At 47.0% G+C, this 17,509-nt stretch overlaps 1 protein-coding gene across 1 annotated transcript; it reads left to right on the top strand.

Annotated features, from left to right (window-relative positions):
* Positions 1-1,555: 1,555 nt before the first annotated feature.
* Positions 1,556-17,450, top strand: LOC142990661 (calcium-dependent secretion activator 1-like; the record flags this gene model as incomplete). The annotated part of the gene is made up of 7 exons (XM_076140507.1): positions 1,556-1,657; positions 1,786-1,849; positions 2,150-2,273; positions 7,365-7,471; positions 11,569-11,725; positions 13,740-13,881; positions 17,249-17,450. Coding segments are annotated over 7 exons (856 nt in total), but the record flags the coding sequence as incomplete, so codon positions are not given.
* Positions 17,451-17,509: the final 59 nt, after the last annotated feature.

The following is a 17,509-nucleotide window of genomic DNA, read 5'->3' as shown; positions in this document are numbered from 1 at the left end:
GTGTCCCCTCAAACACACCGTCCAGAGTCCACACACACACACACACACACACACACACACACACACACACACACACACACTAATAGCTGTTTGCCTGGAGGTGTCGGTGCAGGAACTTGGACTCGTCAGGATTTGACTCGGGTCCAGCTTCACGTCGGCTCAACTCATCCTCACTGTTATGGAAACACACAGGAAATGGATGGATGGGGTGGGGGGTGATGGGGGGAGGGGCTGCTTGTGTTGGACGCATGGACGCATGGAGTGAGGGATGGATTAAAAATGAGAGACATTCACGTTCAGACCTTTACCACTGGTGGGGCCTTGAGGGGATGTTTGGCCTGAGGGTGGCGCCAGAGGGAACGTGTCATTATCACAAGAATAAAACAACATTCACAGAGGCAATCAATCAAAAAAATACAAGCAAGTCTGAAGCCACGTCCAAGACAGGAAAGACGGGCTCAGAATTTATCAATCAGCCCCTTTATACTCTTTATTTTACTATTTACTGTAACTAAACCAAATGTGATGAGTATTTGCTGTTAGAGGGAACAAATACAAACCCACCATAACACACACACACACACACACACACACACACACACACACACACTGATGGAGCAGTGCAGTGTGTGATAGTGTGTGTGTTCTCACTGTCCGCTGAAATGACATGTCAGAGAGAGAGAGAGAGAGAGTGTGTGAGTGTGTGTGTGAATGAGTGAGTGAGTGTGTGTGTGTGTGTGTGTGTGTGTGTGTGTGTGTGTCATATCTCCTGCGTCTCAACATCCTGTCATGGCCACCAGTCTGTCACATGCACTCTGCTCACACTCCACCCAGACCCCAGCATGTCACAAACAATAAAGACATCACACACACACACACACACACACACACACACACACACACACACACACACACACACACACAGGCCTGCTGGTAGAGCTGTAATTGTTGTGTGTGTTGAGATCTGAAGTGTGACTCAGAGAAACCGATCAGACGGCGGTGAGAAAATCTCATCTTGCTGAATTTTAATGACTTCAACTTTCGTTTTTTTTTCTTGTGAAACGTTTGGAGCCTGAAAAGCGTTTGGACGTAAATGTTTCAGTCAACCAAACAATATGATTCATCATCAATCAAAGAAGAGAGAGAAGAAGAAAGTCACAATTTCAGTCAAAAAAAAAGAAGAGAGAGAGAGAGAGAGAGAGAGAGAGAGGAGAGAGAGAGAGAGAGAGAGAGAGAGAGAGAGAGAGAGAGAGAGAGAGAGAGAGAGAGAGAGAGAGAGAGAGAGAGAGAGAGAGAGAGAGAGAGAGAGAGAGAGAGAGAGAGAGAGAGAGGGGAGAGAGAGAGAGAGAGGGGGAGAGAGAGAGGGAGAGAGGGAGAGAGAGTCCAAAATTTACCAGAATAAAAGCGGAACATTTAAACTCGACTTTGAGGCTAAAGTTGAAACATTTTCCTGACAAAAGTCGGAATTGTTTGAGATTAAACTCGGAAAACTTCCTTGTGCTGTGTGTGTGGGTGTGTTTGTGTTTAACCCTTTCACTCCTGCGTGCGTCTGCAGGCCCGACGGCATCGGCACGGTGACTGTGGAGGAGAAGGAACGCTTTGAGGAGATCAAGGAGAGACTCCGTGTGCTCCTGGAGAACCAGATCACACACTTCAGGTGGGAAAGTGCTCAACCAAGCGCACCTGTGGAGCTCTGGTGGATCACATGTGGCGCTCTGGTGGATCACATGTGGAGCTCTGGTGGATCACATGTGGAGCTCACGTGTTCTGCGTGTCTCCTCACAGGTACTGCTTCCCGTTCGGACGGCCAGAGGGGGCGCTGAAAGCAACGCTGTCCCTACTGGAGAGGGTACGACACTCCATGTTTCATTCTATTCACAAATGTAAAAATGTTTTTACTTTCTGCAACATCTCAGTCCAGATGAGGGGAGGAAGTTTCATGTCCCTTAGAACTGTTACCAAGCAACCAAGCATGGAGGGACTTCATGCTGCTTCACTGCCAGAGGGTTGTAGGTTCAAACCCCCTTTGCAGAGATTAGTTAGAGGAAGACGAGTCATTTATTGCCATGGTTGACTGGCTGGTTGATTGATTGGCTGGTTGATCGATTGGCTGGTTGGCTGGTTGAGGAAAGCTTTGGTTTTCTGCCAGGTTCTGATGAAGGACATCGTGACTCCGGTCCCTCAGGAGGACGTGAAGACTGTGATCCGCAGATGTTTGGAGCAGGCAGCTTTGGTGAACTACCAGCGCCTGTCTGAGTACGCCAAGCTGGAAGGTAAGCTACTTCCTGCACCACACTTCCTGCTGCTTCTTCTTCTCTGTTTCCTGATGGCTCCAGACTCCAGAATGTTCAGGCTGCACGTTCCCTCTCCTCTTTACTAAGGTTGAGTTATTAAATGTCCCTGTTCTGTTCTAAATGGGTTTGTAAGATTAACTGAGGAATCTTTTAGAATGAAATGATTCATTATAAACTTAACTGCTCTGTTTTTGGTGGCCTTTTTGTTCTCTTCTGTGTTTCTCCAGTGTGTTTATGATTGAAGCCTTGATCTCTAAACGCTGTCCATGCTGGCTGATCTATGTTCTTACACACGTTCATGTCTGATTGAGTCTTCACAGTCTCACCACCCTGCAGGTCTGAACGTCCTGAATCTGAAGCACTCGGATCAAAGATCAATCACATGACAGTCAAGTTGTCTAGAAAACAACAAACAGCGTTCTGCAGGGAATTTACATCAGAATTGGTTTCAGTTTGGGAAGTAAAAAGCAAATGAACCTCTCAGCGTTTCGAGGGTTAATGAGCTCTAACGTCCTGGTTTCCTCCACAGTGACTGGTGTGTTGTGTTTAAAGCTGTCTGTAGTGTTTGGTAGCTAAATGTCCAGTAAGTAAAAATGCATTCAACTCTGCTCAGCTCCTCTCAGCTCCGCCCTGACCTGCCTCTTCCTCTTCCTCTTCCTCTTCCTCTCCCTCTCACTTTGCCCCGTAGATGGAGTGATGCTCTCTTTCTCTTTCTTTCCCCTGCCCTCCCTCGCCCTCAGATGCCTCCTCTCTCCTCCTCTTCTCCTCTTCTGCTCCTTGTCTATTGGCTTCTGCTGCTCCTCCTTATCTGCTGCGTGGAAACACAGAGGCCAATAAACAAGACAAACACGACACGCTGCCCCCGGTGGCCACTGAGTGTTTTGCTGTCGCTTGGTCTGGGTTTTCTTTAGACGCTGGCTTTGATGTGGACTCGCCCTGATCTCTACCACCGCCTCCCTCTGGGTGTGTGGACACTGTGGTGTCTGGCTTTGGTTGAGTCAGGCGGAGGTTTGGTTCCTTCATGGCTTCCTTCATGGTTCCTCTGTACATGTATGTGTTGTACATACAGAGACGTGTGCGACTTCATCACTCTAACCGTGTGAATGAATGAATGAATGTATTTATTTCCTGTGAACCAAAATGAACCAAACCAAGCAGAAAATTCAACATTGTAACAATTTAGTTGCTGCAACAAACTCTAGCTGTGAAAATACATCATGACCTGCTGTATGTGTGACCTTTGACCTTTTAAAGGAACCCTGTAGATGGTGAGAAATCCTCTTGTTCTTGGTCTTCATCAGAGCTGAATTAGAAAATTTAGGAAGTGCTCAGCTAACTGCCACCAAAAAGATCAAGAAGTCTGATGTTATGTTGCAAAACACACACACACACACACACACACACACACACACACACACACACACACACACACACACAGCACTTTGACCTCACAGCAGAGGGAGAACAAGATGGTTTCATAACATCTCAGACTGTTCCCTTAAGCTAATTGAGTGTTGATGAAGATGTCTCAGACCCGCCCTGGCCTGGCTGAAGACCCTAAGGACCGTGACCCTTAGTGTCTCAGCTGTGACTCAGAGTCCAGTTCTGCTTCCCCTCATACTGGTTTGTTGGAGGACCAAAGACTCCAGATTGAATCTCTGCTCTGCCTAACGAGTGGTTAATCCAAAAACCACAAACCCACAGGGACCTGGCCCCGCCCCTCGCCCCGCCTCCAGCACCACTCAGCCAATCACAAAGCTTGGAGCGATACACTGTTTCACTGCTTCGATTTGATCGATTTACATTCAGACATGGGCCAATCAGAGTCCACGCAATATGAACAACAACAAACTCTACCAGCTTCCTGCTAAAACTCCATAGGTGGTCGCTCCTTTCTCCTCTGTTGTTCCTCCATCTGACGTGGATGCTGGTCTTACTGGTCTGACCTGCTTTACTGGTCTTACTAGTCTTACTGGTCTCACTGGTCTTACTGGGCCGTTGTTAGATCTCTGTACATGACAGTGTTGTATTGCATTCTTGAAGTTGTGACGTTTTCCCTCTACATGACTAATGGTGACACAGCAGCACCCCCCCCCCCACTGTGTGATCACTCTGCTGGAGGTCCACAACCACTTATGCACAGTTGGCTAAGGACTAGAGGGATCCAGAGCGGCTGCTTAGAGGTTGTTGATGTCTCTGCTGTGCTGCTTGATCATGAGTTCATAATAGATACAGTAGATGCAATGTTCCAGGTTACTGTTATGTGATTGCCTAATGGTTGCTAGGGTGTTGCTGGGGTAGTTTAGTAGGTGTTTGTAGACGGTTCAGCTGCTCATGTTGTTGTGGTTGGAAGGGCGTATTGACGTGGTTGCTAAGCGGTTGCTAAGCGGTTGCTAAGCGGTCTGGATAGCTGTAGTGTCTCAGGTGGTTCCTGCTGAGTGTTACTATGGGAGTGAAGCCTGTTTACTCTGATGGTTTGCCGTTCATTGATGGGTTGGTTGTCATGGTGATGGTTGCTTGGCTGTACAAATAGTCATTAGTTCTACTTTACTGTCCCCCTAAACACCACATGAGATCTGAACCCATTCTCACTGCAGCTAGGTGATTGGTTTGGGCCTCCTGTGATGTGGGCGACCTCTGTGGGCGACCTCTGTGGGCGACCTCTGTGGGCGACCTCTGTGCTCCTCCTGTCTGACGCTGCCTCTCTCTCGCATGCCTCGGTATCCTCCCTCTTTCTCTGTAGGGAAAAAGAGAGAGATGTACGAGCATCCCGTCTTCTGCTTGGCGTCTCAAGTGATGGATTTAACCATTCGTGAGTACCTTCCTCTCCCCCCTCACCCCCCTCCTCTGTAAGTCTTCGTCTCTGCTTTGTGTGAATCTGTGGTTTGTGTCTTGTTGGAGTTTCTTCTTAAGTTTCAGCTCATGTTAGCTTTTTCTGTCCTGCTTCTAATCCCGTTTCTTCGTCTGCCTGCGACTTGAATGCATTTTTACTTTGCCTGTGTGTAAATCCTCCTCAGTGTCTGAGATCATTCAGAGCTCCGGTGGGACACACACATCCTGCCCGGGTTCAGAGGCTGCTCTGGGTTTGAAATGTTCAACGTGCGGTTTTCTAACTCTCACTGTCGACGTGATGGTTGGTTGATAGATGTTTGTGCTTGTGCTGATTCTCCCTCAGCAGATCTTTAGATGTGCGTTTTATATGATTAACCTTGAATCAAAGGTGGAAGTCAGCGTTGTCCTTAGCTTTCTGTACCTCTGTCTGTCCTCCTGTATTAATCTCCAGTCTGTTCTCACTTTGGTCCTCACACATTCCCACCTCTCCACCTTCTCTCCATCCTTCTCAAACCCATTTTGTTTGACTGTTAAAGCAGAGAAACCTCAGATCCAGACCCAGGATGCAGGTGATGTTGCACTGTCACTCCCATTGGCTCATTCCTGACCTGTTTACCATCGCCACCTTAGACCCCTCTGACATCACATCTCAGCCTCCCTGATCTGTAGGAACATCACTTTTCAGATGAACCTCACTAACGTCTCTCTGTATCTGTGACCTTCAGCTGAATTCAGCTAAACTCTTCCATTTCTTCCATCCTCAGTGTTCGGACTGTAAAATGATTCGGTTCATGTGTTTAGGAAACTCATCCTCAGTGAGGATTTAGTAACACTGGGGATGTAAATGAGCGCCATGGCAACAAGGATCAGCTGCTGTGAGCTTTAAAGAGACAGCTTTCACAAATGGAATCATCAGTTATCAGTTAAATATTGATCAGGACCGGTCAAACAAATGAACTTAAGACTGCAGATGTGTGAATGGACGATCATAGCTGAGTGAAGAGACAGACGGGTGAGTTCTGTCTCTAAGGTGTGGAACTTTGGTCTTCTCTGCTGCTGATGCTGAGACATTCACAGTTTGTCAAGTCAATCAGCATCTCATCAGCGTAGCTATGGTAACAATGGTTGCTGTCCAGCAGGATCTGGCCTTGCGGGACATGTGGAGGTTAAACATGAGGGACTCTCAGATTGAACCCTGAGGGACACCGCAGACAAATGGACCTACTGGAGGCTCCTGAACGCCTCGTGGGAACTTGTGTTCATTCTTACAATTGCAAGTTTCTGTTGTGATTATTTAATGATTGAATCACAGAGATGATGTCATCGTCTGACATCTTTGAGGTGACATAATGTTCATGGATACTTGAGAAAGAATAAAAGAATAGATCAGCTTGTTCCTCGACAAAGCGACAGTCCAGCTGAGAGCAGGAAGTGAGTTGATAACTGAGAAATGGAGGAAGAGTTTTCTGATGATTCACACATCACCACGGGAACGACGATGAGTCAGCCGCTAAACGCTGCTAGCATCCCACTGCAGCACAAGCTCACTCACTCACTCACTCACCCACTCGCCCACTCACTCACTCACTCACTCACTCACTCACTCCACTCACTCACTCACTCACTCACCCACTCACTCACTCACTCACTCGCCCACTCACTCACCCACTCACTCACTCACCCACTCACTCACTCACTCACTCACTCACTCACTCACTCACTCACTCACCCACTCGCCCACTCACTCACCCACTCACTCACTCACTCACTCACTCACTCACTCACTCACTCACCCACTCGCCCACTCACTCACTCACCCACTCACTCACTCACTCACTCACTCACTCACTCACCCACCTGCCCACTCGTCTCCTGACCTGAGGAGCATTAGCAGCTCTTTAAAGCAGAGCAGCATCATCATCTTCAGCTCAGCTCTCAGGCTCTGTAAGATGACCTCAGGTCCTCTGTTATGATTCACAGTTATATTCATTACACTTTAGATTAAGTGTCACAATAAGAAGATCAGTCAAAAGCTTTGTTCACATGGCAACGCCGTCATTTTCAAGCTATGAGATTTAAAGCTCGAGTCAAATCTAAATGTTTGTTTCTGCGGTGAGATCATCAAAGTGAATGTGACATCAGCATGTGTGTGTGTGTGATGCATGATCCCAGCTGCTCTGGGAGCCTGTGTTCAGCAATAAACACTGCCCACACTGACCTTTGACCTCTCTGCTCCAGAGAATGTAGGGCGTTTAGCCACACCGGCCAAAAAGCTGGAGGACACCATCCGCCTGTCTGAGCTGGTGATCGAGGTGCTGCAGCAGAACGAGGAGCATCATGCTGAGGTCAGTGAGGAGGAGGCACTCACACACACACACACACACACACACACAGACATACACACACACACACACACACACACACACACACACACAAACAGACACACACGCACACACACACACACACACACACACACACACACAGACACACACGCACACACACACACACACACACACACACAGACACACACGCACACACACACACACACACACACACACACACACACACACACACACAGACATACAGACACACACACACACACACACACACACACACACACAAACAGACACACACACACACACACACACACACACACACACACACACACACACAGACACACACGCACACACACACACACACACACACACACACACACACACACACACAGACACACAGACACACACACACACCCACACATACACACACACACAAGCACATGCACACACACACACACACACACACACACACACACACACACACACACACACACACACACACACACACCGACACACAGACATACACACACACACACACAGACACACACAGACACACACACACACACACACAGACACACAGACACACAGACACACACACGCACACGGACACGCACACGCACCCACACACAAGCACACGCACGCACACACACACACACCAGCTGTTTGTTTGAGATGAAATGAAGTAAACACACTTTTGAGAGAGAGAGAAGGCTTCAATATGTAAATTGATGATCCTACATACAGCCACACACACACACACACCACACACCACACACACACACACACACAGACTGAGAGACACAGGGAGAGAGACAGACATACAGGGAGACAGACAGGCTGACAGACAGACAGGCTGACTTGCTGGTTGATGTGTCTTGTTCTCTCTGGTTTCTGTGTGACGGGGGGATGAACAGGGCACAGAGGTATGTGATCATGTGACTGTGGCTCCTCCCCTTCTCCTTCCCCTCCAGTCTGTGCATGTGTTGTTCTGGGGGTCGTTAGGTCCCCCCCCCCCCCCCCCCCCTTCTCACCCTCTCCTAACCCCCCAGCTTGTGGCAACGGTTGTTAGCTTGAAAGCTAGCAACACTTGAGCCTTTGACAGAGTGAAGCTCTTCATCATGTCCTCCTGTGTCCATCAGCTTCACTCTGAGGAAACACACAGAGTTGGACCTTCTGTCTGAAGTTTAGACCCCAAAAGAGAAACCATGCTGCTGAGCCCTAAATGGCCTCTAGGTGGTGCTGTTTCTGATCCTCTACAGCGCCACCACCTGGGAGACATGTGGCTGCTAGCATCATGCTGCTACTCTGTGTGGGTTGACTCGTCTGAAACAGCGCCACCTACAGTCCCTTTGGCACCATTACAACTTGTTTTCTTAGATTGAATTTCAAACCCTGTGGTGTCTCTAAATGAACGGGTTCATGCCTGTGGGAGCGTCTGGGCTGTGGATCCTCTGAGGCTCAGGTAAGTCAGACCTGGGACCAACAGATCCTTTCCTCTCCATTGGGTTCCTCAAGACGCACCAATGGAGAAAATACCCAGCATGCTTCATGTGATTGGGGATCATGTGATCACTCCCTTTGCATTTCACTGAAATGCTAAGGATGGTAAGGATGTGATGATGATGATGATGATGATGATGATGAAGACCCACAGAAGTGATTGAGCCTAACCAGCTTTAGAGTCCAAACCCAAACCCCTTTGATCTCTGAGTGAAGTCTAAATGATGACTCCTCTTCCTCTCTCCTGGCTCCTCCTTGGCTCTGACTCTGGGTACTGCTCATCACTTTTGTTCCACTTGGTTCCTCTCATATAATCACGGTTTGTACATTTGACACGTGTGTTGGCGGTCACAGGAGTCAGACGCTGTGTGTGTTCACAAACACAATGTGAGCTTTCTTTAGACTGGAATAGTTTAGAGTCTTGGTGTCGGAGCTCAAAGGGTTAAACAACACCCAGAGCTTTCTTTCACGTTGTTTTGCCGACACAGAGGCGTTTCAGGTCGATCAGTGTTTACTAACACTGATATGGGCTCAGCTGCTGAGAGCTTTGAAGACGTGAGGACGGCAGCAGGACTCACAGGTGTCTCTGCACAGGAAGAGGGAAGGTGACGACTACAACAACAACAACAACAACAACAAGTCAGAACCTTCACGGAGTTATGACAACACACAGCTGATTCACAATCCATGATGGAATACTTCCATGTAAGAAGAGAGAAGCAGATGTGGTCCTGCAGCTGATGTGCTGATGTGCTGAGCTGCAGGCAGAGGAGACAGATGTAGACAGATGTAGACAGATGTAGACAGATGTAGGCTCTTTCTAACTGTTTCTATCGCCGTTCAAACCCATTGTTGTCTTTTTTAAACGTGGGTCCAGCCTCATGTGTTCCAGCACAGCGTCTCCTCTCTGTAACTCAAAGGCAGCAGTCTCAAGTGTATAACTCATAATGATATGCCAGGCACAAACTCAGTCTCCTTTGGCACTCTGGCTAACCGATGCTAAGAGCTCCCATGGGTAGTGCATGAGCGTCCCCTCCCCCACCGCCACACCACCCTCTGAAGCCCCATGGGTGCATTCACATGGCAGTGTTGACAGCTTGATGTGAATGAGCAAACACCATGGATCCTCAGGGCTCCTGTGGAGAGGCCACGGCCACAGCGCCGCAGCATGTGGGGGGGGAGAGCGAGTGCTCTACGTGTGCATGCTTAGAGTGGCCCGATCCCCACAGCGTCTGCAGGATGTGGAGGCAGCAGCTCGCCGACTCCTCTCCCTGTGATGGAGTGCGTGAAGGAGCGGCGGGTGAGTGTTTAAGTAGCTCCCCGCCACGCTCGTCAAGGAGCGGCTGCTGTTTCCTCTGTGGATTCAGCAGAAAAGCCTGTGATTTTTTTTTTTTTTCGGTGTACAAGCGCCGCACCTCCTCGCTCGGAGCTGTGAAGATTCCACAGAGATCACGCAGCCAAGTCGTGGAAGAGACAACTTGATTTGATAATGTGAGAAGTGTGAGAAAGAGCGACAGAAAGAGCCAAGTGTCTATGCAAGAGATCACTGGAGCTCCATGCAAAGAATACCATATCCATCCTACCGGGGGTTGATTGATAAGTTGCGAGCCTGTCTGTAATGTATTAGTCAATATGATTCACAATGTCTTGGTGTTGACTGGTAAGTCCTGAGCCCCGCACACAAAAGAAAGAACTACAACTTATCAATCAACCCCTTTTTTGAACCTATCAACTCCTATCAGTCACAAAGTATGCTGTTGAGAGTCATTCAGTCTCATGGAGCAAAATGTCTTAAGTGTTAGGGCTAACTCTAACCCTGATAAGTCTTGAGCCTAGTATAGAAAATGCTACATGTGGCTCACAATTTATCAATCGACTCTCTTCTTACGTTTTTCTTATTTTTACAATCACAACGGTTGTTTTTTGAGGCATTGGGTCGACAGCAGCTAAATATTCTACATTTTCATTTGCAAGATATCAATGGCTGCTTCACAGCAACAATAACCAACCATTTGGGTTGATTGATAAGAAGTGAGCCTGTCTGAAAGGTTTTATAGAAGTCATTGATTAGGAACACACAGGTAAAAATTCACAAGGATTGTCATTTGCTTCGAGAGATTTTAGCTTACAGGGGTCGACTGATAAGTCCTGAGCCTAGCATAGAGAATATACAGGATGTCATTTGTTAGTGCAACACTGAGCTCACAATTTATCAAACGACCCCCCCAACCCTCCATCAACCTTATCAATCACCAAGCGTGGTTTCATTGTGAGTCATTTAGTATGAAGGGCTGAATGATAAGTTCTGAGCCTATCATAGACCAGATCTAAGGCAGTAGTGATTTGTATGTAATACTATATGAGGTTCACAACTTATCAATCAACCCTCACACAACCAGTCTGTATGAATTAGCACAAGAGTTGATTTAGTTTGGAGTTCTTTAGGCTAATGGAGCTTGGAGCGTGTGTGTAATCTTGCTCAGCTCTCATAATGTGATGGATGTTAGAGCTTCTCACCCTCATCCTGCTCTAATCCTCTTCCTGTTTGGCTTTGATTCTCCTCTGGGCGTCTCTCCCTGGTGGCTTCTCTATGTGTGTGTTTGAAGGCGTTTGCTTGGTGGTCCGACCTGATGGTGGAGCACGCAGAGACCTTCCTGTGCCTCTACTCGGCAGACATGGACGCCGCTCTGGAAGTTCAGCCGCCCGACAGCTGGGACAGCTTCCCTCTCTTCCAGCTGCTCAACGACTTCCTGAGGATCGACTGTGAGTAACCAGCCCGGCCGTTTATGTGTCAATGATGTAGAGGTCAGAGGTCATACGTGTCTGACTGTGGTCTGCTGTCGGGTGAGGAAGGAGAATCTAAAGTTAGCATGAGTTCATCACAGTCATCTTCTGTTTGTCAACGCGGCGGAGGGACAAAGCAGCAAGGATGAGGTTAATAACATCAAATCTTATTGAATTAAAATGTAAAATTATCTCAGCACTTAATTATTATCTACAAAAAATCTAATCTGTCATTCATTTTAATTACCAAGAGGAATTTTATTCAAATTTGTTTTAGACTAGATGGGAAAAATAAAAATGAAGTGAATCAGTGAAGAGAAAAATCTTCTAAATGACTTCAGACCTCTGAGGATTAAGGATCCTGTCTGTCAGAGTGTGTGTGTGTGTGTGTGTGTGTGTGTGTGTGTGTGTGTGTGTCCTGGTTGGTCGCTGCAGGTCAGTCATGTCTCTAATGAACTGCTCCTGCCTGGAGCTGTCCATGGTGCTGTAAAGGATCCACTTCCCTCCCCGTGCGTGCGTGTGTGTGTGTGTGTGTGTGTGTGTGTGTGTGTGTGTGTGTGTGGGTGGCGTTAATCATCCCCGAGCGGCGCTTCTCCTTCCAGAGCGTCTCAGGAGTCAAGGAGACGGCCCAAGCGGTTACTTAGAGCAGGTTATGCTCACTTGTTAGTGACCAGCTTCATGTTTGCTGCTTGTCAGTTGTGTGAATCTGCTAATGAGCTGCAGAGAGACGGACGCGGAAAGAGAGAGAGGAAACATTCTGCTGTCCAACTCTGAGCTTCAGCTGAATAAAGAGACTTAGAGATTCAAATGATCGTTTAATAAACTGAGGATTGATGAGGAAATCAAATAACTTCAAAAGAGATGAATGAACTTTTTGTTTTTGATCACATGGAAATTGAAGATGGTAAACAGAACCTGAGCAGAACCTGAACAGAACCTGAACAGAACCTGAATGCCTGAACTCTTTTATCTCTCATGTTTCTCTCTTTTGTCTTCATTGATAATTTTAGTTTTTCTTAAGATAAATGCAGCATCTTACAAATATAATGAAAGGAAGTGGAGAGTAGAGTCAGAGTGTGTGTCAGAGGAGGATGTGAGTCTGTCTTCAGTCCCCCCCCCACCACACACACACACACACACACACACACACAGAAGGTCGTCTCCTCTCTAAATAGCCTCAGCAGCAGACAGGCGCCAAAGTCGAGACCATGGCAGAAGTTAATGAGGTCTAGAGGCGCTGTGGACGGGACGCCAGGCGAGCCCCTGTGACACACTCCTGGACACAACACGTCCAAGTGGACACAACACGTCCAAGTGGACAGCAGCCACTCAAGTGGCTAATTGGGAGCGCAGTGATCAGGGAACACAACAAACATCGCACCTACTGCGTATCATCGACCTTGACTGGCACGCCAACACACACACACACACACACAGACACACACACACAGACATGCTCAGAGGGGGAGAGATAAACAAAGAGGAAAAGCAGACTCGCTGCATGGAGCCGTGAGGCATCACATTAACACACACTGGCCTCCATTTTATCTCCTGTGGTCTTTGTCACTGTTGCCTTTTTACCAGTTGGGTGCAGGCGGAGACAGAGGGGGGAAATGTGTGTGTGTGTGTGTGTGTGTGTGTGTGTGTGTGTGTGTGTGTGTGTGTGTGTGTGTGTGTGTGTGTGTGTGTGTGCGTGTGTGTGTGCGTGTGTGTGAGGGTTTGATTTTAGAAATAGCCTCAGAAATGCCAAGCTTTTGTTCAAAGACGCAGAGAAAATGTACGTGCTGTGATTTATCTGCCAACAAAGAGCCGCTAACATCTTCATCCTCTTCGTCCTCCTCCTCCTCCTCCTCCTCCTCATCTCATCCTCATCATCCTCACCCTCTCATCGTTTCTATTGTTGATGAGCTGCAGTTTGGCGCCTGAGGGGTTAAATGATGTTTAGAGTCTAAGTGTATCAGTCAGTGAGACTCCGCCTCCTTCTCTTCTTCAGATAATCTGTGTAACGGGAAGTTCCACAAACACCTGCAGGACCTCTACGCCCCCCTGGTGGTGAGATACGTGGACCTGATGGAGTCGTCCATCGCTCAGTCCATCCACAGAGGCTTTGAGAGGGAGACCTGGGAACCCGTCAAGTAAGGACACGCCCACTGCTTTACCTTCACCTGTCCCCACCTGTCCTCTCCTGTCCTCACCTGTCCTCACTCTGTCCTCTGTCAGCTGAGCTGTTTGACTCTTCGTCCTCTCCCTGACCTCGTCTTCCTGTTGGAGGTGGACGACCTCCTGCTCCTTGTGTTTGGATCAAAGTTCTTCATGTTGTGTTGATGTCATGTAAAGATGTCATCCAGATGTTCCTTCCTTCCTCTGTCAGACACCAGGACATGATGTCACAGTCAGACTAAGTGCTAATAGTGCAGACTAGGCTGAACTGGCTGTGGCTAAAAGAGAAAGAGGAGGAAGACGTTTGGGTGCACCAGCACTGAGTGGAGAACAGGTCCAGTTTGCTCCACGTAAACAGGATTGGAAACACGATTCTCTGCTAAAGACCTGATTTTGACCTTTGACCCGAGACTGTAGTTCAGTTCAGGGAACACTGAAGACGAGCAAAGTCTCTTATCTTGTTCAATCAAGAAAGGATGAAGCTGTTCTCCATCTGAAGAAGAACCAAAGCTCCATCCTGCCTCTGCTTCAGTCTGAGTCAGGATCAGGATCAGCTTGTCCCTGATGGTCTGAGCTGAGGCTGAGCAGCTCCTGTGTGTCCTCTCTCGCCCTCTGGAGGTGAAGCAGATGAATGATCACACAGATTCATGTCAGAGTTTTCACCCATCTTCTCCTCCTCTTCCTCTCCTCTCCTCCTCTTCCTCCTCTCTTCCTCTCCTCTTCCTTTCCTCCTCCTCCTCCTCCTCCTCCTCCTCCACTGGAGCTTAACCAGCCTCCAGATGCCCAGAGTAGCAGATCTGTCAGTGGGCCCAGGTAGCGGGCCCACGGACAGATCCAGACTCTGAGTCAGAGCCTGGATCTGTCCGTCAGAGCGTGCCGTTGCTTAGCGACAGAGCGGTCTGTCTCTCAAACAGGCTGAAGTTTAGTCTGCAGCAGGAGAATCCTAACGTCTGGAATACAAATGAAGTCACACCTCCATCTATAGATCTATCTGTAGATCTGTAGATCTATAGATCTATCTGTAGATCTGTAGATCTATAGATCTATCTGTAGATCTGTAGATCTATAGATCTATCTGTAGATCTGTAGATCTATAGATCTATAGATAGATCTTCTTATGAGAAGAACAAGAAAGTGATTTAGATAGTGATTGTAGTTCACAGAGGATAAAAGGATTCATAAAGACAGAAACAGTTTGAGTGAAGATTCACTTTAAAACTAAATGTTAGAAATGTTTAAGAGACAAAACCAAGAAAGTCAAAGCCAAAGCCTCTCTTCTTCCTTTGAAGCTGCATGTCCATGTGGCTCCTCAGCCAATCAGAGGGCCTTCATCTAACCAACAACAGTTAGTGCACTCACGCAGGCGTTCATCTTCATCATCTCCATCACCTCTGACCTCTGTGTGTTCCTCTGTCAGTGTGTAGATGTTCTTCTCCTCCTCTTCTTCAGGTCTGCAGGTCTCTAATGGACCCTGATGGATCCATGATCAGGTGTTAGAGCCTCTAAAGCTCCTCTACATGAAGACAGAAGCTTAGATACAGACTCATATGTTGACCTCTGACCTTTGACCCTGAACCCTCTGTCTGTTGTCACGGATCTCTGTCCTACAGTGACTCTGACCTTTGACCCTGTTCTCCGGTAGCAGCTGCTTGGTTCCTCTCCTTCCCGTCTTCATCAGAGGAAGACGTTTGCACTTCTCTCCACACTTCTTGCTCCATGCCACTTTTCCAAACTTAAGCGAAACCTCGTCGGCGCCCCCAGCAGGGCGTCGAGGTGTAAAGCCGCCGCTTCCTGCAGAGTGCGACCCCGCCGCCCGGCCTCGTGGGTCTGATTCCCTCGTGTTTGTGGATTCACCAGCAAAAATATCAACTGAAGGTTTCCATTAAGCAGAGAAACACCTGAGCTGCAGCTTCGTCTTCTTCACGTGGAGCGAGTGATTAATTCAGACGCCAGCTGAGAGGAAACTGTTTCATTTACGCTTTGTTTAAGCGCAGGCGAGCAGCGAGCGCCAAAATTTCACTTTCTAACACGACGACACATTAATATAATGAAGTCAGTCGCTGAAAAGTGTTTAACATACTAACTAACATACTAACACGTCAGACAGAGGAAGAAGAGACGGCTTCAGATCAAACAGAGCAAGGAGTGAAATCAAGAAATACACAAAGTCAACTTCACACCATTAAGACATCAAAGCTGTTAGAATGGAAGGGAATAAATTAGAGATCAAATAAAGACAAATTCAAATGAAATATCCTTGATGACAAAAAGGAGAATAATAAAAGTTTGAAGATAGAAAATGAAAGTAAAGCCTGAATTATAAAATCTGAGCAAATTCAATGGAATGCAATATTAAAAAGTACTGAAATAGATTATTAAAAAAAATAAAACAGAGCAAATAATATATTTATTATATTATATTTGAAATATTTGTATATATTTTAAATTAAGGTGAAATTAAAACATCTCATTCAATTAGGTTCATACCTCCACCAAGGCCCAGTAGGCCTTTGGTGGTTGATGGTTTGCATGTTTCAACTCTGATACTCTAATAAATATGTTAAATATAAGAAAATGCTTCACCAGATCAGTGTAATAATAATAATAATGATAATGATAATGATAATAATGATAATGATAATGATAATGATAATAATAATGATAATGATAATAATAATAATGATAATGATAATGATAGTGATAATAATGATAATAATAATAATAATGATATACATGTCTGATTTTAATTCATTTCTTGATCTAATTGTTCATTTATAATTGATCTGACTGATTGCTTCATATCTCCTGGGGACATGTAGAGATACAGAGATATGGATTGTCTAAGTTACTGTGTGGAGGGTTCCAGTGATTGATAAGTTTTGAGCCTGTGCTGTGCCGTCATGGTAGATAGATGTTTGGCCTTGGTGGAGGTACTGTCTCATTCAGAGTTTGTGTGTAAATATCACGCGTATGTTGCTTAAAGGTGATGAATGTTTAATGATCCTGACACCTCAGTCTGCACCTCCACAGTGTGAAGTGGTGACCTCACTGTTTTCATTTGTAGCTTCAGCTCTGTTTGGAATTTGCATCTTTCCACCTTCCTCCTGTGTTTCCTGTGTTTCCCGTGTTTCCTGTGTCTCCTGTGTCTCCTGTGTCTCTTGTGTCTCTTGTCCTCCAGTGGACCTGCTGTCCATCCTGCCCGGGCCCTCCTCCTCTGCTTTACCTAAACTTCTAACCCCTTTTCCCCCAAAACCATCTCAGGGGTCCTTCAGATCCTGGAGAACCTGGGTTGTTTAGTTAGTTCAGGTTTCCTTTGACCGTGTTGACCTCTGACCCCTGCAGTAACGGCTCAGGGACATCTGAGGACCTCTTCTGGAAGTTGGACGCCCTTCAGTCCTTCATCAGAGACCTGCACTGGCCAGAGGAGGAGTTTGGTAAACACCTGGAGACGCGACTGAAGCTGATGTCCAGCGACATGATCGAGTCCTGCATCAAACGGTAAGAAGGCTCAGAACTTACCAATCAACCCCTCTACACTCCTCAACCTTAGCCATAATGCAATAGGATGCTGAGGATGATGAAGACCATGAAGGATCTCAGTTC

Source organism: Genypterus blacodes, unplaced genomic scaffold (assembly GCF_046128005.1).
Source record: "Genypterus blacodes isolate CSIRO-AG114 ecotype Tasmania unplaced genomic scaffold, CSIRO-AGI_Gbla_v1 ptg000641l_1, whole genome shotgun sequence".
NCBI classification, from domain to species: Eukaryota; Metazoa; Chordata; class Actinopteri; order Ophidiiformes; family Ophidiidae; genus Genypterus; species Genypterus blacodes.
Note: the sequence above shows the minus strand (reverse complement) of the source record. Positions and strands in the feature narration are given on the sequence as shown.